At 40.6% G+C, this 25,184-nt stretch overlaps 2 protein-coding genes across 4 annotated transcripts in view; one reads left to right on the top strand and one right to left on the bottom strand.

Moving 5' to 3' along the window:
* ECD (ecdysoneless cell cycle regulator) overlaps positions 1-9,497 on the bottom strand; it is a 35,068-nt gene extending 25,571 nt beyond the window's left edge. Inside the window, exons 1-3 of the mRNA XM_010373081.2 lie at positions 9,291-9,497; positions 5,169-5,386; positions 1,380-1,497 (exon numbers count right to left, since the gene is read on the bottom strand). Of these exons, the coding sequence (XP_010371383.1) occupies positions 1,380-1,497; positions 5,169-5,373 (323 nt within the window). The 5' untranslated portion in view covers positions 5,374-5,386; positions 9,291-9,497. The remainder of the gene's footprint in view (positions 1-1,379; positions 1,498-5,168; positions 5,387-9,290) is intronic.
* A 42-nt stretch (positions 9,498-9,539) lies between these two features.
* Positions 9,540-25,184, top strand: part of FAM149B1 (family with sequence similarity 149 member B1) — an 82,188-nt gene continuing 66,543 nt past the window's right edge. For 2 of the 3 annotated variants that reach the window (XR_004060045.1, XM_010373088.2), the window contains exons 1-3: positions 9,540-9,796; positions 16,440-16,544; positions 19,725-19,854. Coding sequence is in view for 1 of the 3 variants with exons in the window: in XM_010373088.2 (XP_010371390.1) it covers positions 9,750-9,796; positions 16,440-16,544; positions 19,725-19,854 (282 nt within the window). In the remaining 2 variants the exon portion in view is untranslated. Of the gene's footprint in view, positions 9,797-16,439; positions 16,545-19,724; positions 19,855-20,382; positions 20,398-25,184 lie in introns of those variants that run through there. The other variant, XM_030940761.1, reaches the window with a different exon arrangement.

The following is a 25,184-nucleotide window of genomic DNA, read 5'->3' as shown; positions in this document are numbered from 1 at the left end:
TTCATTCTCTTTAATGTGTGCTTAAAATTTAAATAATAAGTTTTCAAAGGTTTTTTTTTTCTCCCTTCTCTTTTGTTCCGTTGGGAAAGAGGTTGGGTGGGTAAAAAAAGATCAGAATTTGGGTGCTGACTAGGAAAACCAGGACAAAATATAAGTGGGCAGAATGCCCTCTGCTGGCATTACATGGTAATTACAGAAAATTCGGGTCCCAATTTTTTTTTTTTTTTTTTTTTTTTTGAGAAGGAGTCTTGCTCTGTCGCCCAGGCTGGAGTGCAGTGGCCGGATCTCAGCTCACTGCAAGCTCCGCCTCCCGGGTTCACGCCATTCTCCTGCCTCAGCCTCCCGAGTAGCTGGGACTACAGGCGCCAGCCACCTCGCCCGGCTAGCTTTTTGTATTTTTTAGTAGAGACGGGGTTTCACCGTGTTAGCCAGGATGGTCTCGAACTCCTGACCTCGTGATCCCCCCGTCTCGGCCTCCCAAAGTGCTGGGATTACAGGCTTGAGCCACCGCGCCCGGCCTTGGGTCCCATTTTTAACGGTGTTACCTATTTAGCTTCCTATACGATTGTTCACTGACTTCTGTTTAAATTGTTTCTGTGTATGATTTCTCAAAAAATATAGCTATGGTCTAGTACAGGAATACACATTTAAAAACATGTGAAATATGTATGTATGTGTATGAATGGAATTTTATTTTTCAAAGATTCATAAGGAATTTAATGGTGATTACTTCTGGGAAGCAAGAGCAGTAGAACCCTTTGTATCATCTGAATTTTGTTTACCACATGTATTTGTTTTTTCATAATTAGAATTTTAAAAAGAAAACCTAAAATAAGTAGGTTTTATTTGAAATCTTTTGGAAGTTGAACTCTTCAATACTACCTTAATTCTTTCTCAAGAAAAGGAATTCACAAGAGAAGAGAAAGAAAATACAGATAAGCCTGGGCATGGTGGCTTATGCCTGTAATCCCAGCACTTTGGGAGGCCGAGGTGGGTTGATCACCTGAGGTCAGGAGTTCAAGACCAGCCCGGCCAACATGGTGAAACCTTGTCTGTACTAAAAATACAAAATTAGCCAGGCATGGTGGCACGTGCCTGTAATCCCAGCTACTTGAGAGGCTGAGGCAGGAGAATCGCTTAAACCTGGAAGGTGGAGGCTGCAGTGAGCCAAGATCACATCACTGCACTCTAGCCTGGGCAACAGAATAAGACTCTGTCTCAGGAGAAAAAAAAAAAAAAAAAAAAAGCACAGATACTATTAAAATCTGTACAATTTCCAGCAGACTACAGGAGAAAAATAAATTACTAAATATATAAAAATGTAGTCACACTGTTTCAGTAATAGAATTCTTTTAGAATAATTAAAATAACTACAATACCTTGCTACTAACTCTGGAAATTCCTTTGTGATCTGCTTTATTACATAAACAATAAACCATTCATCCTCAATATTATCCCCAAACTTTGTCACGCCAAACATATGAGCAGGAACACTTCCTAAAAACAAGAGAAAAGCAACCATGTAACCAGATAAATTTGTTACTGCAAATAAAATGCACATAATCATTCAATTGAATAAACATTCATTGACTGATTGCTCTAAGTCCTGGGGAGCAGGGGTTGCAATCCTGAAGAAGCAGCCTACTCCTGAGGAGCTCAGGGTAAAACAAGACAACCAAATGATCTCAAAACAAGATAATGAACTCGGCCGGGCGCGGTGGCTCAAGCCTGTAATCCCAGCACTTTGGGAGGCCGAGACGGGTGGATCACGAGGTCAGGAGATCGAGACCATCATCCTGGCTAACACCGTGAAACCCCGTCTCTACTAAAAATACAAAAAAACTAGCCGGGCGAGGTGGCGGGCGCCTGTAGTCCCAGCTACTCGGGAGGCTGAGGCAGGAGAATGGCGTAAACCCGGGAGGCGGAGCTTGCAGTGAGCTGAGATCCGGCCACTGCACTCCAGTCCGGGCGAGGTGGCGGGCGCCTGTAGTCCCAGCTACTCGGGAGGCTGAGGCAGGAGAATGGCGTAAACCCGGGAGGCGGAGCTTGCAGTGAGCTGAGATCCGGCCACTGCACTCCAGTCCGGGCGACAGAGCGAGACTCCGCCTCAAAAAAAAAAAAAAAAAAAAAAAAAAAAGATAATGAACTCTAGAACAGGGGTATGCAGTAAGGCCTATGTGAGTATAAAGGAGGGGATATCTGTGCTATGCTTGCCTGGAGGAATGACAAGAGGTGAGCTTTCCAGAAAAATAGAAAAGCATGTGCAAAGGCACAAAGGCATGATGTACAGAGTATGTATGTATAGAGTATTCTGGGAATACCAGGACGCTAGATTTGGATGGAGCACAAGTTTTCAAACGTGCACTATTCACAAATACATGGAAACTAAACAACACACTCTTGGAATAAATCACAGGGAAATTAGAAAATATCTTGGGACGAATGAAAATGAATGCATATCATACCAAAACTTAAGGAATTCAGTGAAAGCAGTGCTAAAAAGGAAGTTTGTAGGTGTGAAAGATCTCAAATCAACAACCTATACCTCAAAAAAAACAAAACAAAACAAAAAATAAAAACTAAACCCAAACCTAGCATAAGGAAGGAAATAATAAACATTACAGCAGAGATAAATAAATAGAGACCAGAAAAAATAACAGAAAAACAAAACAACTGAGTTGGGTTTTTTTGAAAAGATTGACAAACTATTAACTTAATTAACCAGGAATAAGAGCAAATACTCAAAAAACTAAAATCGGGAAATCAAAGAGGAGACAGCACAACTTATGTCATAGAAACAAGAAAGATCTAATTCTATGAACGATGGTATACCAGTAAGTTGGATAACGTAGAAGAAATCGACAAATTCCTAAAAATACACAATCTGTCAAGACTGGATCATGAGAAATACAAAAATCTGAACAGATCTATAACTAGTAAAGAGATTGAATCAATAATCCAAAAGCTCCTAACAAAGAAAAACTGGCTTCACTGCGGAACTCTTCCAAACATTTAAAGAATTTGACATCAATCCTCAAAATCTTCCAAAAAAATAAAGGGGAGGGAATCCCCAAATTCCTTCTGAGGCCAGCATTACCCTAACACCAAAGTCAGACAAAGACAATATAAGAAAACTGTAGATCAATATCCCTGATGAATATCAACACAGAAATCCTTAACAAAATATCAGCAATCTGAATTAAACAGCACATTAAATAGATTATTCACCATGACCAAGTGGGATTTATTCCTGAGATGTAAGGATGGTTCAACACATGAAAATCAATGTACAGTAATATCCCACATTAACAGAATGAAGGTCAAACAAGTGCATTACAGAGTGTCTCAAGAGTTGCCATGGCAAACAATAGGTAGAAGAACAGCCCAACCAACTCTTCTTCTCCCCACCCCAGATCTCAAGTTTCTTCAACTAGAGAATACAATTAAAGTAACTAGTTTTGTCTATATTAGACTTCGATTTAAATTTCATCTTAAAGCAATGGGAACTACTGAAGGATATTAAGCAGGAGAGTGACACAATCAAGTTTGTTTTACAAACGTAACTGGCAACAGTGTGAGGAACTAGAAAGACAGGAACCAGAGAGGTAAGTTAGGAGGCTGTTGTTGTTTTTCAAATGTAGAGATAAAGAGGGCCTACATTGAAGCCAAACAGATGTACAGAAGGGGTCATATTTTAGAAGCATTCAGGATTTAGCATCTGACTGAACATGGTGAAGTGAGGAACTGATTATGATTCTGAATTACTGACTAGCTTGGATAACTGGGTGGATGGCAATGCCATTAAACAAGATAAGAAAACAGTAAAAATGGTTTTCTAGAGACAGATAAAGGGTTGGTTTTAGATGTGCTGCACCAATGTGACAGTGTTCTTGTCAATAAATATCATATGTATGTCAATGAATAAGAGTTCAATAAAATTAACAGTAGGGAAGATATGTAGCAATTGCTAGCCAAAAGATAAGAGATAAGCACTAAACTGAGAGTATCACAGTGATGTATACTTGTGATGTATACATGGGGGTATCTTGTGATGGTATCACAAGATGCCAGGCTCCTGATCCTAAATAAGACCTCACATAAGTCACTGTGTAAGGAGAGACTTGGTCACCTATCCATGATTTATTTTCATAAAACTATAAGAAATGACAGAACTGTAGTGTGACCAGTTCCCCACCAGGCTACTTAAGGGTATATGTCTGCTGCTTAAACTTCGAAGGCCAGCTGGCAAGCCAAAGCCATCATGCCGAGCAGAGGAACACGTCCTGAGAACCCAAACATTGCAGGGCATAGCTGGGAACATACCAAGGAAAACAGTGTCATTGCATATACGCAGTAGGCAAACAGCCAAAAAATTAGCTTATATGCAGTAGGCAAAGAGCCAAAAAATTAGCTTACAAGCAGCTTAAAGATGGGAGGTGGGGCAGATTTCTGGAGCTGTCCTGATGCTGCCCAGGAGTGTCCTGTCTGTAAGTCCTAATAAACTCATCTACTTGCTAAGACAGACCTGTCTGAGTGATTCTTTGGTCTCTCCGCTCCCTCCTACTTTAATCCTGGGTTTTTCTCATAAAAGGACAGAGTGCCATATTTTGCCAGAGATCAGATCTCAAGCACCAACAACACAGGGAAGCAATGAAGAAACCTCAAAATGCTTGTAAGTGGCAAATATTAGCCATAAAGCCCAATTATTTATCTTTATAAGCTGGGCAGAGCCACTCAGATCCTCACCAAAACGGCTATATGAAACAAGGCAGCCTACTCAACACATCATTAACATAAGGAATACTGAGTAACAGCAAAAAAGGAACCATGATTAAAGCCAGATACCTGAAACTGTTTAGTATAGATACCTAGATACATTATGGCATAGTATAGTAACTAAAGTTCAAAAGAATAGCCATGAGTTTAATAATGTTTAGTATATGCTAATTCCTAAGGCAGATTTAGAAAGTTTTCATTAATATGATTTTTTTTTAAAACAAAGCTTTATGGCTAACTGAATATAGACAAGTATTACTTACCTAAAAAGTTTAGTGCATTAATCTCTTCCTGGCAACACTGAATGAAGTGTGGACTATTACACATACACATCACTGTTGTCAGGATAACATTAAAAGTCACACTAATCCACACAAGTAAAACAGCCTTACCTTTCCCAGGTTTATATTTGAGATTGAAAGGCTGATTCTGCCAGATGTAGGGGACCAGCATAGGTGCAAACTGGGTCATTATTCTCTCAATATACTTCTGAAGAACCTCTTTGTGTTTATCTGAGTCCCTTGATTCATCTGGTATCAGGAACAGGCGGTACTCCACTGTGTCTTCCATTGTAGCAAGCTTCATGGTTTCTTCCATTCTTCTTTGAAAACTACATTTAAAGTTCCAAAATATAAACCACATAGAACAATGCAGAAGTAACATCTGAACTCTTTTAGATGACTCTATGAACACTGTTTTCTAAAATTTAGTTAGGCCGGGCACAGTGGTTCATGCATGTAATCCTAGCACTTTGGGAGGCCGAGGCAAGCAGATCATTGGAGGTCAGGAGTTTCAGACCAGCCTGGCCGACACGATGAAACCTCATCTCTACTAAAAATACAAAAATTAGCTGGGTGTGGTGGCAGGCACCTGTGATCCTAGCTACTAAGGAGGCTAAAGCAGGAGAATCACTTGAACCTAGGAGGCAGAGGTTGCAATGAGCCAAGATCATGCCACTGCACTCCAGCTTGGGTGACAGAGCAAGACTCCATCTAAAAACAAATAAATAAATAAATATTAAATAAATAAAATTTAGTTAGCCACATACCATCATCATGGTTTTTGCCTTGACCACACACCACCTACAGTAATATTTATTTAATTTTTTAAACTTCATTTATTTATTTATTTGAGTTGGAGTTTCACTCTCGTTGCCCAGGCTGGAGTGCAGTGGCATGATCACAGCTCACTGCAACCTCCACCTCTCGGGCTCAAGCCATCCTCCTACCTCAGCCTCCCAAGTAGCTGGGACCACAGGTGTGTGCCACCATGCCCAGCTAATTTTTTTTTTGTATTTTCAGTAGAGGCAAGGTTTTGCCATGTTGCCCAGGCTGGTCTAGAACTCCTGAGCTCAAGCAGTTCTTCCGCCTTGGTCTCCGAAAGTGCTGGGATTACAGGCATGAGCCACTGCACCTGGCCTAATATTATTTTTAATGACTCTTTACACTTAAAACTTTATCTTTAAAATTACGTTAAAAGGAAACCTTGATATAATACAGTGAATAGAAATCCAGTATCACATTCCCCAATTAATACGTATGTAAGAATAAAATCTTTATTTTTTATGTTTTTCCTATTTTGGAAGTAAAGAATGAAATTTTTTAATGTTTGCCCTTGTACTAGCAGTGGTATGTGTAACATATTTCGAGAAACACTGCACTAATATCCACTGTTTACATACTATCAAAAACCCCAGTTCTGCCACTAATTAGCTGTGCCACTGTGGACTCTTCACTTTCTCTTTCTGGGTTTTTTTCTTTAATTTAGGATAAGTTACCTACCATCTCTAAAATCTCTCCCTGCTTTAAAATTTTGTTACTTAAACTCTAAAGAATAATCTATATTGCTCTGCAGAATGTACATTTCTCCTTTTTATGAACATTGTACGGCGTAGAGAAATTCAAAACTACAAAACATTCGTGTCCTGTCATCTTACCTCTGTCCTAAATTTGCCCCTTTTTCAAGTCTCATGGGATGGTAGGTATATCTTTCTTTTCTGTTTCTTTTTTTTTTTTTTTTTTTTTTTGAGATGGAGTCTTACTCTGTCACCCAGGCTGGAGTGCAGTGGTGAGATCTCAGCTCACTGCAACCTCTGCCTCCTAGGTTCAAGTGATTCTTTTGCCCCAGCCTCCCGAGTAGCTGGGACTATAGGTGCCTGCCACCACACCAGGCTAATTTTTGTATTTTTAGTAGAGAGGGGGTTTTACCATATTGGCCAGGCTGGTCTCCAACTCTTGACCTCGTGATCCGCCTGCCTCAGCCTCCCAAAGTGTTTTTCTTTTTTAATTTTGAAGAGTACATAGTAGGTGTATATATTTGTGGGGTACATGAGATATTTTGATACAGGTATAAAATGCATTATAAGCACCTCAAGGTAAATGAGATATCCATCACCTTAAGCATTTATCCTTTGTGTTACAAACAATCTAATTATACTCTTTTAGTTATTTTTATTAAAAAAAAATTTTGTAGCCAGGACGTGCTCTCATCTGAACTTTTAGTTATTTTAAAATGTACAATTAAAGTATTATTTACTACAGTTACCCTGTTGTGCTACCAAATACTAGTTTTCATTAGCTCTATTTTTTTGTACGCTTTAACCATCCCACTCCCCCACAAACCCTCTGCAACCCTTCCCAGCCTCTGGTAACCATCCTTCTAGTTGCTATCTCCATGAGTTCAACTGTTTTCATTTTTAGCTCCTACAAATTAGTGAGAACATTTGAAGTTTATCTTTCTGTGCCAGCCTTTTTCACTTAACATAATGATCTCCAGTTCCATCCATGTTGTTACAAATAACAGAATCTCATTTTTTCTTTTTAATGGCTGGAAAGTACTCCACTGTGTGTATGCACCACATTTTCTTCATTCATTTATCTGTTGATGGACACAGGTTGCTTCCAAATCTTAGCTACTGAGAACAGTGCTGCAATAAACATGGGAGTGCAGATATCTCTTTAATATACTGATTTCCTTTCTTTTGGGTAAACACCCAGCAGTGGGATTGCTGGATCACATAGTAGCTCTATTTTTAGTTTCTTGACGAATCTCCAAAACTGTTCTCCATAGTGACTGCACTAATTTACATTCTCACCAATAGTGTTTTCTCCAAATCCTTGCCAGCATTTGTTATTGCCTGTCTTATGGATAACAGCCATTTTAACTGGGGTGAGATACTATCTTATTGTAGCTTTGACTTGCATTTCTCTGATGATCAATGATATTGAGAACCTTTTCACAAACCTGTTTGATATTTTTATGTCTTCTTTGAGAAATGTCTATTCAGAGTTTTTGTCCAATTTTTAATCAATTATTAGACTGCTTCCTAGAGAGTTGTTTGAGCTCCTTATATATTTTGGTTATTAATCCCTTGTCAGATAGGTAATTTGCAAATATTTTCTCCCATTCTGTGGGTTCTCTCTTCACTTTGTCGATTAATTCCTTTGCTGTGTAGAAGCTTTTTAACTTGATGTGCTCCCATTTGTCCATTTTTGTTTTGGCTGCCTCTGTTTACGGGATATTACTCAGGAAATCTTTGCCCAATGTCCTAGAGAGTTTCCCCAATATTTCCTTTTAGTAGTTTCATAGTTTGAGGGCTTAGATTTAAGTCTTTAATCCATTTTGACTTGATTTTTGTATATGGTGGGAGGTAGTGGGTCTGGTTTCATTCTTCTGCATATGGGTATCAGTTTTCCCAGTACCATTTATTGAAGAGACTGTCTTTTCCCCAATGTATGTTTTTGGTACCTTTGTTGAAAATGAATTCACTGCCGACATATGGATTTGTTTCTGGGTTCTCTATTCTGTTCCTGTTTTTATGCCAGTGCCCTGCTGTTTTGGTTACTATAACTCTGTTGTATAATCTGAAGTCAGGTAATGTGATTCTTCCAGTTTTGTTCTTTTTGCTCAGGATAGCTTTGGCTATTCTGGGTCTTTTGTGGTTCCATATAAATTTTAGGATCTTTTTTCTATGACTGTGAAGAATGTCATTGGTATTTTGACGGAGGTTGCATTGATATTTCTTAATTTCCTAGGGGTTTTCCTTACTTATCTCTTAATTTTCTAAGGGTTTTCCTAAATAAGAGTACTAGTTTATTCTTGCTGCCAGGTGATGCTTGGTAAAGGAAGGAACGGCGGTGGATGCACCACCCTAACTCCATGATTCCAATCTTACTCAGCTTTCTAAGAGACTCATAAGGAACCTACTTCTTCTATCCAGACACCCACTCACCACAGTCTGACCAAATCATCATTTTGCCTTTCAACGCAGAGACAGTAATTTTACCCATTCACCCCATAAGGCCAAACACACCTCATCATGCAGAATTTGGTGTCACAACTTGAAGGGACTCTATGATCACTACTCAGGTTAATGCCTCACTGTACATATGAGAAAACCCAGAGCACAGAAAGAGAAGCGACTAAGCAGCAGGGGCTTGACTTGGAGTCTAGTGCTCCTTATCCAGTCTAGGCTCCCTCCTGCCATCTAACAAAATGAAGCCAATTTATCTTACGGTTCCAGGGCCTCTCCTGCGCGTTTCTGCTGTGGCACCTTTCCTTAGCCGCCTCTCCGACTCCGAGAGCTGATCGAGAGCTGCTACAGGCGGCCGAAGCCTGGATCAGGCTCTGTCCTGACGCCTGCCCGGGACCTGTGGCCAGCCGAAATCCTGAAAGTCTGAAACCCGCTCAGTCCCCGGAACCTTGTGTGTCGTCACTGCTGTGCGTCGGTGAGAGCATTCTGCGGGTGCCCGGGTGCCTTCGTCACTTCCGCCCCCGCGGCAAGGCGGGGAGGTCGGAGAACTGGAGAGGTGGTGATCCTGGGGAGGTGGCGGCTCGGAGTCTAGGCGACTGGGCAAGACGGGGCCGGTAGGTGGCGGGAGGGGGCCGGGCCGGAGCTGGCGGGAGGGCCAGGCCCGGAGGCCCCCACCCTGGCGTGCCCGCCCCGGCCGCGGCTGAGGAGGAGGAGGAGGAGGATGATCTCCAGATACAGTAGGAAGACGGTGCCACAGAGCTTGGAGCTGTGAGTGGACTGCTCAGCCACCCCAGCCGGGGCGGGCCGCGGGCGCTCTGGGGACCCTCCTTGACCAGTCCTTCGTTCCTTTCCTTTCCCAGGGCTGGGGAGAGATTTTTCTTCGGAATTCTCTCCTCTCTGCCCTGCTGGACGTTGCCCCTTCTTCCTCCATCTCCAGCTGAAGGCGTGTCCCCTTGGTCTGTAATTCCTGAACTCAGGAACTGGGTCCGCTGAAGCATTTGTAGCATCCGCAGTGCTTCAGGTCCCATTGTTAATGGCCATGATAGCTCGAGAAGTTATTAATAGCTAACTGAAGGCTCCAGGGAAGTGCTCACTTGACACTGTGCAAAGCTATTTACACACATTTGCTCACTCCTATCAATGATATCAGATTGGGAACATTATTTTGCACATTCTACAGCTAAAGATCCCAGAGTTAAAGGTTGTAGCATGCCAAAGATCACACAGCTTGAAGGTGGTAGAGCTGAGAGGTACAAACCTGATGTCGATCTGATGCTGAAGCCTGTGGTCATAACCATCACACGTACTGCCTCCCCACCTCTGCAATTAAGCACCAGAATCCATAAAGATCAGTTTTGCTTTTGAGACTTTAGAGAGCAAATATTTCTGGCTTTAAAAAGATCCCCCCCCCACGGCCGGGCGCGGTGGCTCACACTTGTAATCCCAGCACCTTGGGAGGCTGAGGCGGGCGGATCATTTGAGGCCAGGAGTTCGAGACTACCCTGGCCAACATGGCGAAACCCCATCTCTACTAAAAATACAAAAAAAAAAATTGGCCGGGCGTGGTGGTGGGCGCCTGTAATCCCAGCTACTTGGGAGGCTGAGGCAGGAGAATCACTTGAACCCGAGAGGCAGAGGTTGCAGTGAGTGGAGATCACGCCGTCCGCACTCCAGCCTGGGTGACAAGAGTGAAACTCCGTCTCAAAATAAATAAATAAATAAATAAATAAATAATAAAAAAGAGCCATCCCGCTACCCTGATTAAAGTGTTGTATAATAATTTAGAAAGTAATAATAGTGTCATACATTTATTAATGCTTTACACTTCCAAAAGGGCCTTCACTTTTTTTTTTTTTTTGGAGACAGGGTCTTGCTCTGTTGTCCAGGCTGGAGGGCAGTGGTGCAATCCTTCCTTACTGCAGCCTCCACCTATAGGCTCAGGTGATCCTCACAATGTAGCCTCCCGAGTAGTTGGGACTACAGGTGCACACCACCACAACTGGCTAATTTAAACAAAATTTTTTTTTGGTAGAGACAGGGTCTCACTATGTTGCCCAGGCTGGTCTCAAACTCCTGGACTCGAGCTATTCTCCTACCTTGGCCCCCCAAAATGCTGGCTTGAGCCACCATGCCCAGCTGACTTCACTTTTTGATCTTCTTAACAACTCTATAAAGTGGGTATGATTATCTTCAGTCTTTCAGGAGGTGAAATTATATCAGAAATGTTACACATTTTAAGATTATATAGCCAAAAAACTCAGGAGTTGAACTTGGGTTTTAACCCCAAATTTCAATTTTTTTTCCTTCATGGAACTATATTTTAGCAACCATAAATCTATTAATTACATATTACCTATAAGTAAATTTATTAATTAAATATTAACTTTTCCCCTTCATTTAGCTATGTAATTTTAGCAACCATAAATGTATTATTAACCGTTAATATGTATTAAATATTAACTAATTAAATTTAATTTAATGTATTGATTAAATATTGTTAATTATCATACACATACATGATAATTGCAAGCGTGATATTTTGAGTCATTCTTGAGTTTCTGACTAGGCTCTCTTCCAGCCACGTGACTTAGGCAAATTACTACGTCACTGAGCCTTCATTTCTGTAATATAGGAATAAGACCTTATCCAAAAGCTTATTTAAAATGATGGTGTGGGCCCCCACGCCTGTAATCCTAGCACTTTGGGAGACCAAGGCGAGCGATTGCCTGAGCTCAGTTCAAAACCAGCCTGGGCAACATGGTGAAACCCCGTCTCTACTAAAAGTGCAAAAAATTAGCTGGGCATGGTGGCACATGCCTGTAATCTCAGCTGCTTGGGAGGCTGAGGCATGAGAATCACTTGAACCTGGGAGGCGGAGGTTGCAGTGAGCCGAGATCACGCCACTGCACTCCAACCTGGGCGACAGAGCAAGACTCTGTCTCAAAAAAATAAATAAAATACGAATAAAATGATGGTGTGGAGCTTGACACATATACATCCTCAATAAATGGTATTTTTCTTGTCCCTTCCCACTTTTACTTGGGATACACTAGGCATACAAAGAAAATAAGTCTGAAACCTCTCTTTGCCTTTTAGAAGCTTATTATTTATTAAGGAACAAGACTTCTACATGGTAGCAGTTTAGTTCCTAGTAAACTCTTTGGGAACTAGGAAGAAGAAACAGTCATCTCTTAGATTTGGAATGTGTTGTTTCTACTTAAACAGTCGTTTCCCAATAAAGTGACTGAGGTTTAGCTAAAAATCTGCTTTTATGATTAATTCCAACCATTCTGAAAGTTTAAAAAAAATCTTGTATGGAAAAAAATGATAGGCAGTTATTGGGCCAGAATTATTATTAACTAGGATAGTTATACCAGTTTTCTTTCTGTTTTTTTTTTTTTTTGTTTTTTGTTTTTTGTTTTTGAGACAGAGTTCTCTGTCACACAGGTTGGAGTGCAGTGGTGCCATCTTGGCTCAGTTGCAACCTCCACCTCCTAGGTTCAAGTGATTCTCCCACCTCAGCTTCCCAAGTTGCAGGACTACATGCTCAGCTAATTTTTGTATTTTTTAGTAGAGATGTGGTTTCGCCCCAGGCTGGTCTTGAACTCCTGAACTCTAGCGATCTGCCTGCCTTGGCCTCCCAAAGTGCTGGGATTATAGATGTGGAGCCACTGCGCCTGGCCTACTTGTTCTTGATTGTTGATTTGATACTCCCTATAAGGCCCAAAAGATGATTCTGTAACTGGAGTCAGGATGAAGTGAATAATGAAGATAAAATGTATCTAAATGGGAGCAAATTCAAAGCAATTTTTACTTTAGATGTTATAATAATGATAACCTGCTTTGAAGCAATAACTTTAGTTTTCTACCTAACCATTAAAAATTATAATTGTTGAAAAGAGTTTGGGAAAGGAATGATTTTCAACATACAGCTTAATATTTTTTAATGAAAAATTTCAAACATAAACATATAGAGAATAGTATCATGAACTACCTGTCACCCCACATTCAGCAGTTAACAAAGTTAATATGTTTGCTTCATCTATCTTCCTTATCCTTTTTTCTTTTTTCTTTTTTTTTTTTTTGAGACGGAGTCTTGCTCTATTGCCCAGGCTGGAGTGTAGTGGCGCCATCTCGGCTCACTGCAAGCTCCGCCTCCCAGGTTCACACCATTCTCCTGCCTCAGCCTCCCAAGTAGCTGGGACTACAGGTACCCGCCACGACACCCGGCTAATTTTTCGTATTTTTAGTAGAGACAGGATTTCACCGTGTTAACCAGGATGTGATCTGCCCGCCTCAGCCTCCCAAAGTGCTGGGATTACAGGCTTGAGCCACCATGCCCAGCCTCCTTATCCCTTTCTTAACTTCTCTGTGCCTGTCTGTGAAATAAGGAAAGCAAAACCGCAGATACTGCCATTTCACTCCTATATATGTCATTATGTATCTCTAAAAATTATGGACTTTTTGTATGTAGTCATAGTGCTATTATTAAATTTAATGATATTTCTTTGTTATCATCTAATTGTCAATTCAGATTTCCCTGGCAGACTAAAAAAATGTCTTAAGTCTCTATTTCATAGCTTGAATTTGTATTTATGATCCTTTCCACTTTTTCAAAGACAAACTCTTGGTTGTAGGATCACTGAATGAGAGACATACAGATGACTCTGCACAAATTGATCTCCACAATTTGAGAAATAATTTAAAGTGCAAGCTCCACTGACTGGACTCTTAGCTTTATCTTTGTATAGAACAATGATACAATTCACTAAAATCTCCAACGCTTCATTTCCTTCTAGAGGCCTTCCTCTGAGAGCCAGACTACTAGAATTTGAATCTTGGCTTCATCACTTACTAACCATGTGACCTTAAGCAGGTTATTTAATCTTTCTGTGCCTTAGTTTCCTTTGAAATAAGAGTATTTGAGATTTATGACATACATTTGCATATTAAAGACCTGGAAGACCTCTTGTAAAAAGACCTGTGCAACTTTGTTTAACCTATTACAATTGCTAAATTTATTTGACTACAGAATTTTGTGAGGAAAGTCTACCATAGATTACTAGGAACATATATTGATTGACCCCATGGATTACTGGAACATATAATGATTGACCCCATAGCTTAATCCAGTGCACACATTGGAGTCTCTAGAGCAGCAATATTCAATACGAATATGATATAAGCCACATATGTAATTTAAAATTTTCAGGTGGTCACATTAAAAAAGAAAGGTGAAATTGGCCGAGTGCAGTGGCTCATGTTTTGAATCCCAGAACTTTGGGAGGCAGAGGTAGGAGGATCATTTGAGGCCAGGAGTTAGAGACCAGCCTGAGCAACATAGCAAGATCCCCATCTCTAAAAAAAAAAATTAAAAATTAAATAATTGGCCAAGTGTGGTGGTGAGCACCTGTAGTCTCAGCTACACAGGAGGCTGAGACAGAAGAATCCTTTGAGCCCAGGAGGTCAAGGCTGCAGTGAGCTATGACCACACCACTGTACTCCAGTTTGGACAACACAACAAGACCCCATCTCAAAAAATAAAAGTGAAATTTTTTTACCTTTTTAATTTGAAATAATTGTAGACTCACAGGAAGTTGTAAAAATAGTACTAAGAGTCCCATGAACCCTTCACTCATCTTCCCCCAATGATGACATCTTATGTAACTGTGGTATAATTTCAAAGCCAGGAAACTGACATTGGTACAATACTGTTAACTAGACCTACAGACCTTATCCAGTTTTTACATCCACTCCTGTGCATGGGTATGTGTGTACATAGTTCTTTCTATGCAAGTTGGTCCCATTTACAGATTACTGCAAATATGACTATAAATCAAGATAGCTGTTTCATCACCACCAAGGAACTTCATTGGGTATCCCTATCTCTTTGTAGTTATATCCACTCTTGTCTTCATCCATGGCAACTATTAATCTGTTCTCTACCACTATAGTGTTGTCCAATATACCATTATATAAATGGCCCTTAAACAATGCAGGGGTTAGGGGTATCAACCCCCTGTACAGTAAAACATCCACGTTTAAATTTCGACTCCCCCAGAACTTAACTACTAATAGCCTGCTGTTAACTAGAAGCCTTACTAATAACATAGTCAACACAAAAATAGACTGGTAGTTATGCATATTTTACACATTCATGACATACCTTTTTCTGAAATTTTTCGATATTTCTAGGTTACATGGTTCATCTGTTGAGTTTCTTCAAATTGTTGCAAATCTCCAAAAAATTTTCCAATATATTTATTGAAAAATTCTGCATATAAATGGGCTCACACAGTTTAAACGTGTGTTGTTCAAGGTAAACTGTAGTATTTAATGGTTTTTCTATTGGCTTTGGCATTTTGCACTAAAAAGCATGGTGCCCTTCAGATCCATCCAAGTTGTTGCATGTATCAATAGTTTATTTCTTTTTGTTGCTGAATAATATTCCATTATGTGGAAATATCAATGTTAAAGGACATTTGAGTTGTTTCCAGTTATTTTTTTCAATTGTAAATAAAGCTGTTGTGAACATTTGTATACAGATTTTTGTATGAATGTAAGTTTTCATTGCTCTAGGCATAATGTCCAAGAGTGCAACTGCTAGGGCTCTGGGTAAATGCATATGTTTAGTTTTATTAGAAACTGTCAAACTATTCCAGAATGGCTATACCATTTGACATTCCTGCCAGCAATGTATGAGACATCTGGTTTCTCCACACCCATGCCTGCATTTTGTGTTATCATTATTTTTAATTTTAGCTGTTCTAATTGGTGTGTGGTGATATCTACTATATTTTCAACTTGTAGTGACATTAATTTTAAGAATATATTTTGTTTAACCCAATATATCCAAAATATTATCATTTTAATATGTAATCAAGATAATATAATTAGGCCGGGTGCGGTGGCTCATACCTGTAATCCCAGCACTTTGGGAGGTCGAGGCGGGTGGATCATGAGGTCAGGAGATCGAGACCATCCTGGTTAACACGGTGAAACCCCGTCTCTACTAAAAATACAAAAAATTAGCTGAGCGTGATGGTGGGCGCCTGTAGTCCCAGCTACTCGGGAGGCTGAGGCAGGAGAATGGCGTGAACCCAGGAGGCAGAGCTTGCAGTGAGCCGAGATCGCGCCACTGCACTACAGCCTGGGCGACAGAGCAAGACTGTCTCAAAAAAAAAAAAAAGATAATATAATTAATGAGGTATTGCAAATTCTTCTTGAAATCCAATGTGTTTTACACTTAAAACACAATTCTGACTAGCCACATTTTAACCACTGGTGGCTACCATATCAAACAGTGCAGTTCCAGAGCAGAGAAAGTAGGTGACTGTGACTTCTAGATTAAATTATTGAATTGTATGTATTTTTTTATACAGGAAATATAACTTTGTTTTGTGTTTCATAGGAAAGGAATAACAAAACATGCTCTTAACCCTCGTCCCCCTCCTGAGAAACTGGAGGACGTTTCCCCCACCAGTGACAGTCATGAGAAAGACACAAGTTCCCAAAGGTAATAATACTTTTGCATTTGCTCATGGCAACGGTTTTGTTTTTTGGCTTAGGATTGGTGTCAAGCCTCGTGCTAATGAAAACAAAGCAAGAATTTTTGTCATGTTTTCAGTACCACTTAGTTTTCATTCTGAAACAGCTAATGAGAACATCATACATATTTTCATAACCTTTGAGAAGTAGTATTATAAAGTAGTTAAGAACATGGATAATCTGCCATGGGATTAGAGTGAAAAAACAAACAAACAAAAAACAGAACATAGAGCGCAGTACTTATAATCCCAGCACTATGGGAGGCCAAAAGGTGGGAGGATCATTTGAGCCCAGGAGTTTAAGACCAGCCTGGGCAACATGGCAAACCCCATCTCTACAAAAACAACAACAACAAAAAAAACATAGCCAAGTGTGGGGATGTGCACTTGTGGTCCCAGCTACTACGGAAGCTGACGTGGGAGGATTGCTTGAGCCCAGAAGGTCCAGGCTGTGTTTACACATAAAATTAGGCTGGGCGCGGTGGCTCATGCCTGTAATCCCAGCATTTTGGGAGGCCGAGGCGGGCAGATCACGAGGTCAGGCCTCTGTCTCGGCTCAATGCAAGCTCTGCCTCCCGGGTTACACTTACTGGTATAAACACAGCTTACTGTGTTTACTTACTATACTCCAGCCTAGGTGAAAGAGCGAGACCTTGTTTCAAGAAAAAACATAAATTGGTCTAGGTGCAGTGGCTCACACCTGTAATCCCAGCAGTTTGGGAGGCCGAGGCAGGTGAATCACAAGGTCAGGAGATCGAGACCATCCTGGCTAACATGGTGAAACCCCGTCTCTACTAAAAATACAAAAAAATTAGCCAGGCATGGTGGTGGGTGCCTGTAGTCCCAGCTACTCGGGAGGCTGAGGCAGGAGAATGGCGTGAACCTGGGAGGCAGAGCTTGCAGTGAACCGAAATCACGCCACTGCACTCCAGCCTGGGCTACAGAGCAAGGCTCCATCTCAAAAAAAAAAAAAAGAAAGAAAAAACACAAATTAAATAAATATCAGAAAGAGCAAGATTATAAAAAACAAACAATAAAATAGCATAACATAAATAAAAAAGAACATGGACTCAGGAGGAGTCCAACATCTGATTTTTAATCCTGGTCCTGTAACTTATTAGCTGAGTAACATTGGGCAAATTACTTACCTGATAATAGTATATCTTATAGCAGCAGTCCCCAACATTTTTGGCACCAGGGACCGGTTTTGTGGAAGATAGTTTTTCCATGGACTATGTGGTGGGGTGAGGGATGGTTTCAGGATGATTCAAGTGCATTACATTTATTATACACTTTATTTCTATTATGTTTACATTGTAATATATGATGAAATAATTATACAACTCACCATAATGTAGAATCAGTGGGAGCCTTACAGCTTGTTTTCCTGCAACTAGACAGTTCCATCCGGGGAAGATGGGAGACAGTGACAGATGATCAGGCATTAGATTTCCATAAGAATGCACAACATAGATCCCTTGCATGAGCAGTTCGTGCTCCTGTGAGAATCTAATGCCACCACTGATCTGACAGAAGGCGGAGCTCGGGTGGTAATGTGAGCCATGGGGAGCTGCTGTAAATACAGATGAAGCTTCATGCACTCACCCCCTACTCACCTCCTGCTCTGCAGCCCAGTTCCTAACAGGCTGCAGACCAGCATTGGTCTATGGCCCCAGGGTTCGGGACCCCGTCTTACGGGATGTTGCAAATATTAATGAGATAATGTATGTAAAACTTGGCACAATGCTTGGCATGTAATAAATGCTGAGTAAATATTAGCTGTAGTTATTTTAAGTAATAGAACAGGGAAGATGGTTCTTCAGTCTCTCAGAACTTCAATTAGTGTCTGAGATGCAATGTGTGATAAAAAAAAAAATATTATATAATCATAGGCTGGGTGTAATGGCTCATACCTGTAGTTTCAGCACTTTGGGAACCCAAGCCGGGTGGATTGCTTGAACTCAGGAGATCAAGACCAGCCTGGGCAATATGGCAAAACTCTGTCTCTACCAAAAATAAAAAAAAAAAAAAAAAAAAAAGGGCTGGTCACGGTGGCTCACACCTGTAGTCCCAGCACTTTGGGAGGCTGAGGTAGGCAGATCACTTGAGGTCAGGAGTTCAAGACCAGCCTGGCCAACATGGCAAAACCCAGTCTCTACTAAAAATACAAAAATTGGCTGGGCATGGTGGCTCACACCTGTAGTCCCAGCTACCCGGGAGGCTGAGGCAGGAGAATCACTTGAACCCAGGAGGAGGAGGTTGCAGTGAGCCGAGATCACGCCATTGCACTCCAGCCTGGGCAACAGAGTGAGACTCCATCTCAAAAAAAACAAAATCAAAAGTACAAACAAAATTAGCTGCCCATGGTGGCACGCACCTGTAGTCCCAGCTACTTGGGAAGCTAAAGAGGGAGAATCACTTGAACCCAGGAGGCAGAGGTTGCAGTGAGCTGAGTTTGCACCACTGCATTCCAGCCTGGGTGACAGGGCGAGACCCCGTCTCAAAAAATAAAAAATAAAAAGTGCCATACAAGATCAGATACTACTATTAGCATTTTTGAAATGTCTTTAGTTGTCAAGAGTATGTTATAAGCTGGGTACGGTGGCTCACGCCTGTAAATCCAAATACTTTGGGAGGCCGAGGTGGGCAGATTGCCTGAGCTTAGGAGTTCAAGACCAGCCAGGGCAACATGGTGAAACCCCTTCTCTACTAAAATGCAAAAATGAGCTGGGTGTGGTGGTGCACACCTGTAGTCCCAGCTACTTGGGAGGCTAAGGCAAGTGAATCATTTGAATCCAGGAGGCTGAGGTTGCAGTGAGTCAGTATCGTGCCACTGCACTCTAGCCTGGGTGACAGCATGAGATTCTGTCTCAAAAAAAAAAAAAAAAAGAGTATGTCATAGGTGAGATGTTGAAGTATTCATTGTAAACTATGACTAGAATTATTTGGAATGACACCATCAATTCTATAGGAATTAGGACTTTTCCATGATGCTCGAATTTCAAGCTCTTCATTTATTTTTGCCTATGTGGATATATTTGTACACATGTTTATCACCTAGTAAGTTACTGAGTAGTTAATGCTACAGAAACTTGAGGACATATGAAAAATTTTCTTTTTTCTCTCCTCCTCCCAAATTGTGCCTTTAGCAAGTCTGACATCACAAGAGAATCATCTTTTACATCAGCCGACACTGGGAATTCACTGTCTGCTTTTCCAAGTTATTCAGGCGCAGGGATATCTACTGAAGGAAGCTCGGACTTCTCCTGGGGATATGGTGTGAGTTGTATGTTATCAGTCTGATGGAGTGCTTGGGAGACAATTCTGTGAGTTAGGATTTGTCAGTATATTTCATTCTTTCACTCTCCTGCATTGTTTCTTTACATTTATCATACTTCATAATAGCTGTAAAGAAGCATCATTCCTCATCTTCTTTCAGTATTTGCTTTGTTTTATTGATATAGTAGTTGAACCTTAGACGTGCTAAGTGTTCAACTTAAACAGTTGCAGGTTGGTGGGGCGCAGCGGCTCACGCCTGTAATCCTAGCACTTTGGGAGGCCGAGGCGGGCGGATCACCTGAGGTCGGGAGTTCAAGACCAGACTGACCAACATGGAGAAACCCCATCTCTACTAAAAATACAAAATTAGCCGGATGTGGTGGCGCATGCCTGTAATCCCAGCTACTCCGGAGGCTGAGGCAGGAGAATGGCTTGAACCCGGGAGGCGGAGGTTGCTGTGAGCCGAGATCGCACCATTGCACTCCAGCCTGGGCAACAAGAGCAAAACTCCATCTCAAAAAAAAAAAAAGAAAACAGTTGCAGGTTAATATGGATTTGGGCTCTGGGTCTATTCCTTTTGCCATGCTCAGTCCACTAATGTGTACCACTAATGTTACCTTGTTGTTTAAAATGTTTTTGAAAGTTTATTATTAAGCCATTATAGCCTGGGAAAATATTTATGATATATTGGTAATGAAAACAAACAGGTTATAAATCATATGTGTAGTGTCACTCTAATTTTGTTTTATGTATATTCTTGCCTATATTAGTGAAAAGGACGAAGAATATTTACTCAAAATATTGTTCAGTTATTAATTAGGTGATGAGATGAGTGATTTTTACTTCTTTACTTATTTTTGGCTATTTCCCATTATAAAATATTATTTTTAAAAGACCAACAACCCTAAAAATTTTTTAAACACAATTTTTATGCATAATTTTATCACCTTGATGCAAGATGCAATAGACATTTTTATTTCTTGTGGTTTTTCTTTTGGAACCTAGTCTCGCTCTGTCGCCAGGCTGGAATGCAATGGTACGATCTTGGCTCACTGCAACCTCTGCCTCCCGGGTTCAAGCCATTCTCCTGCCTCACTCTCCTGAGTAGCTAGTACTACAGGCATGCATCACCATGCCCAGCTCATTTTTGTCTTTTTACTAGAGACGGGGTTTCATCATGTTGGCCAGGATGGTCTCGATCTCTCGACCTTGTGATCTGCCTGCCTCAGCCTCTCAAAGCGCTGGGATTACAGGCGTGAGCCACCACTCCCGGCCAACATTTTTATTTCTATATCTTTTTTCAATCTGTATTTACTTTGGCTTAGTTATAATCATGATGTACATGTAATATTATGCTGTATTTTTTCACCTAATATTTTAAAATCACTTTTCCACAATATTGATTTTATACAATATTATTGTTAGGATCTTTCTTTCTTTCTTTCTTCTTTCTCTGTCACCCAGGCTGGAGTACAGTGGCACAATCATAGCTCACTGCAGCCTCAAACTCCTGGGCTCAAGCCATCCTTCTGCCTCAGCTTCCTGAGTAGCTGGGACCACAGGTGCATGCCACCACACCCTGCTATTTTTTTTAAGAGGTGGGATCTGGAACTCCTAGCCTCAAGCAGTTCTCCCACCTCAGCCTCCCAATGTACTGAGGTTATAGGCATGAGCCACTGCACCCAGCCAGAAACCTGCTTTGTTTTTTTTTTTAAACAAAAAGCCTGCTAATTGTTAAAACCTATTTATATTACACCGAGTTATTTTCTAATCATTTTGAATGTATATATACTTTCCTTATATAGTTGTATGATACATGTACATACTATTTTGTGGCCTATTTTTTTCATTTACCGTCATTTCATATAGACATATACTACCTTCACACTGGTCAATCTGAATGTTATATAATATTTTCCTGTCTTAATATATCATAATTGGGCTGGGCACGGTGGCTCAAGCCTGTAATCCCAGCACTTTGGGAGGCCGAGACGGGCAGATCACGAGGTCAGGAGATCGAGACCATCCTGGCTAACACGGTGAAACCCCGTCTCTACTAAAAACTACAAAAAACTAGCCGGGCGAGGTGGCGGCGCCTGTAATCCCAGCTACTCAGGAGGCTGAGGCAGGAGAATGGCGTGAACCCGGGAGGCGGAGCTTGCAGTGAGCTGAGATCCGGCCACAGCACTCCAGCCTGGGTGACAGAGCGAGACTCCGTCTCCAAAAAAAAAAAAAAAAAAAATATATATATATATATATATATATATATGTATGTGTATATATATATATACGTATATATATATATATGTATGTATATATATATATATACGTATATATATATATATATACATGTATATATATATATATAGCATAATTGGGTCTTTCCCTTATTATCTGATGCTTGGGTTTTCATGGATTTTTTTTTTTTTTTCATTCAACAAATATTTATTGAGCATGGTTGTTTTCCCGGTACTTGGCCTTGGGAATATGGGGTGAGTGAGACTTACATTATTCAATGGTCTAATGAGGGAGATTTTCAAAAGTAAGTACAAAAGGTGGTAAGTGCTCTAAGGAAGATGACAGGGTGCTGAAATACATTATCAGGGGGATTCACTTTTGATAGGGATCTCAGGTAAGGTAGACCTGAGACTTGAAGACAGAAGAGCTAGCCATGCGAAGAGTAAGGAAAAGAGTTTTCCAGACAGGTAACCAGCAGCATATGCAAAAGCCCAAGGAGGAGAAGAGCTTCATGTTTCCAAGGGAAAGTGTTTGGTGTATTCTTGGAACTGATAAAAGGTCAGGGTGGTTGGATGATGGAAAACCAGTGGGAGAAAAGCACAAATGAGATCAGAGAGGTAGGCGGGACTAGATCATTAGGGCCCTGCAGGCCAAAGAATTTAAACTATATTCTAATAATTAGATGCCTCATCCGGAAGATTTAGTGTACTGACTATATACTTCCATTAGGTCTCTCTATATTATGATTAGTATCTCTTTATAACTTATAAATGTCATACAGATGTTTCCTATATCCTTGCTTTCCTTTTGGCATTTATAGACTAACAAGTTTTTAAAATATATTCACATGTAACCATCTTACTTTTGATCTTCATTTCTTCACTAGTCAGGATTTTATCTTTAGAAAAATTGAATGTTATGATATTCTTTTTCATGGCTTAAAACAAAATCCATCACTTCAGGCATTTATCCTTTGAATTACAAACAATCCAATTGCACTCTTTTAGTTATTTTTAAATGTACAATTAAGTTATTATTGACTATAGTCACCCTTTGTGCTATTAAATAGTAGGTCTTATTCATTCTATTATTTTTGTACCCAATAACCACCCCATCTCCCCAATCCTCACCCCCCACTACCCTTCCCAGCCTCTGGTAATCATAAATTTCATTAATTCCTACCCTGATCTTTATTATTTATTTTGAGTTTGGTTTGCTCTTGCTTTTCTAGTTCTTTTTTTTTTTTTTTGAGATGGAGTCTCGCATTGTCACCCAGGCTAGAGTGCAGTGGCGCGATTTCGACTCACTGCAAGCTCTACCTCCTGGGTTCATTCATTCTCCTGCCTCAGCCTCCCAAGTAGGTGAGACTACAGGCGCCCGCTACCATGCCCAGCTAATTTTTTGTGTTTTTTTTAGAAGAGATGGGGTTTTACTGTGTTAGCCAGGATGGTCTCGATCTCCTGACCTCATGATCCTCCTGTCTTGGCCTCCCAAAGTGCTGGGATTACAGGCGTGAGCCACCACACCCAGCTGCTTTTCTAGTTCTTTAAGATGTATTGTTAGATTTTTCATTTGAAGTTTTTTCTCTTTTTTGATGTAGGCACTTACAGCTATAAATTTCCCTCCTAGTATTGCTTTTGCTGTTTCCTATAGGTTTGGATATGTTGTGTTTCTCTTTTGTTTCAAAAAATTTTTCAGTCGCCTTAATTTCTTCATTGACCCACTGGTCATTCAGGAGGATCTTGTGTAATTTCCATGTGTTTATAAGTTTTCAAAATTCCTCTTGTTATTAATTTCTAGTTTTGTTCTATTGTGGGCAGAGAAGATACTTGATATTATTTCAGTTTTTTTGGTCTTAAGATTTGTGTCGTGACCTAACATGTGGTCCATCCTTGAGAATGATCCATGTGCTGAGGAAAAGAATGTGTATTCTGCAGCTGTTAGACGAAATGTTCTGTAAATATGTTAGATCCATTTGGCCTATAGTGCAGATTAAGTATGATGTTTCTTTTTTTTTTTTTTTTTTTTGAGATGGAGTCTAGCTCTGTCACCCAGGCTGGAGTGCAGTGGTGCGATCTCCACTCACTGCAAGCTCTGCCGCCTCCCAGGTTCACGCCATTCTCCTGCCTCAGCCTCCCAAGAAGCTGGGACTACAGGTGCCTGCCACCACGCCCAGCTAATTTTTTTGTACTTTTTAGTAGAGATGGGGTTTCACTGTGTTTGCCAGGATGGTCTTGATCTCCTGACCTCGTGATCCGCCCGCCTCGGCCTCCCAAAGTGCTGGGATTACAGGTGTGAGCCACCACGCCCGGCCAAGTATGATGTTTCTTTGTTGATTTTGTCTGGAAAATCTGTGCAATGCTGAAAGTGGGGTGTTGAAGTCTCCAACTCTTATTGTATTGGTACCTATCTCTCTCTTTAGCTCTCATAATATTTCCTTTATATATCTGGGTGCTCCAGTGTTGGGTTCATATATATTTAAAATTGTTATATCTTCTTGCTGAATTGATCTCCCTTTATCATTATATAGTGACCTTCTTTATCTCTTCTTATAGTTTCTGTCTTGAAATTGATTTTGTCTGATACAAGTATAGCTACTTGTGCTCTTTTTTGGTTTCCATGAGCATAGAATATCTTTTTCCATCCCTTTATTTTCAGTCTGTGTGTGTCTTTATAGGTGAACTCTGTTTCTTGTAAGCAACAGATCAATGGGTCTTGTTTTTTCATCTGTTTCCCCAGTCTGTGTCTTTTTTTTTTTTTTTTTTTTTTTTTTTTTAAATGGAGTTTAGCTCTTGTAGCCCAGGCTGGAGTGCAATGGCACAATCTCGGCTCACTGCAACCTCTGCCTCCTAGGTTCAAGTGATTCTCCTGCCTCAGCCTCCTGAGTAGCTGGGATTACAGTTTTGCACCACCGTGCCTGGTTAATTCTTGTATTTTTAGTAGAGACGGGATTTTGCCTTGTTGGCCAGGCTCGTCTCAAACTCCTGACCTCAAGTGATCCACCCACCTTAGCCTCCCAAAGTGTTGGGATTACAGGGGTGAGCCACTGCACCTAGCCTTGCTGCATGACTTTCTAGGTTAGAAAGCAACAC

The sequence above is a fragment of the Rhinopithecus roxellana genome, chromosome 11 (assembly GCF_007565055.1).
Source record: "Rhinopithecus roxellana isolate Shanxi Qingling chromosome 11, ASM756505v1, whole genome shotgun sequence".
Classification (NCBI taxonomy): Eukaryota; Metazoa; Chordata; class Mammalia; order Primates; family Cercopithecidae; genus Rhinopithecus; species Rhinopithecus roxellana.
The sequence above is the reverse complement of the archived record's forward strand: the minus strand, read 5'-3'. Positions and strand labels throughout refer to the sequence as shown.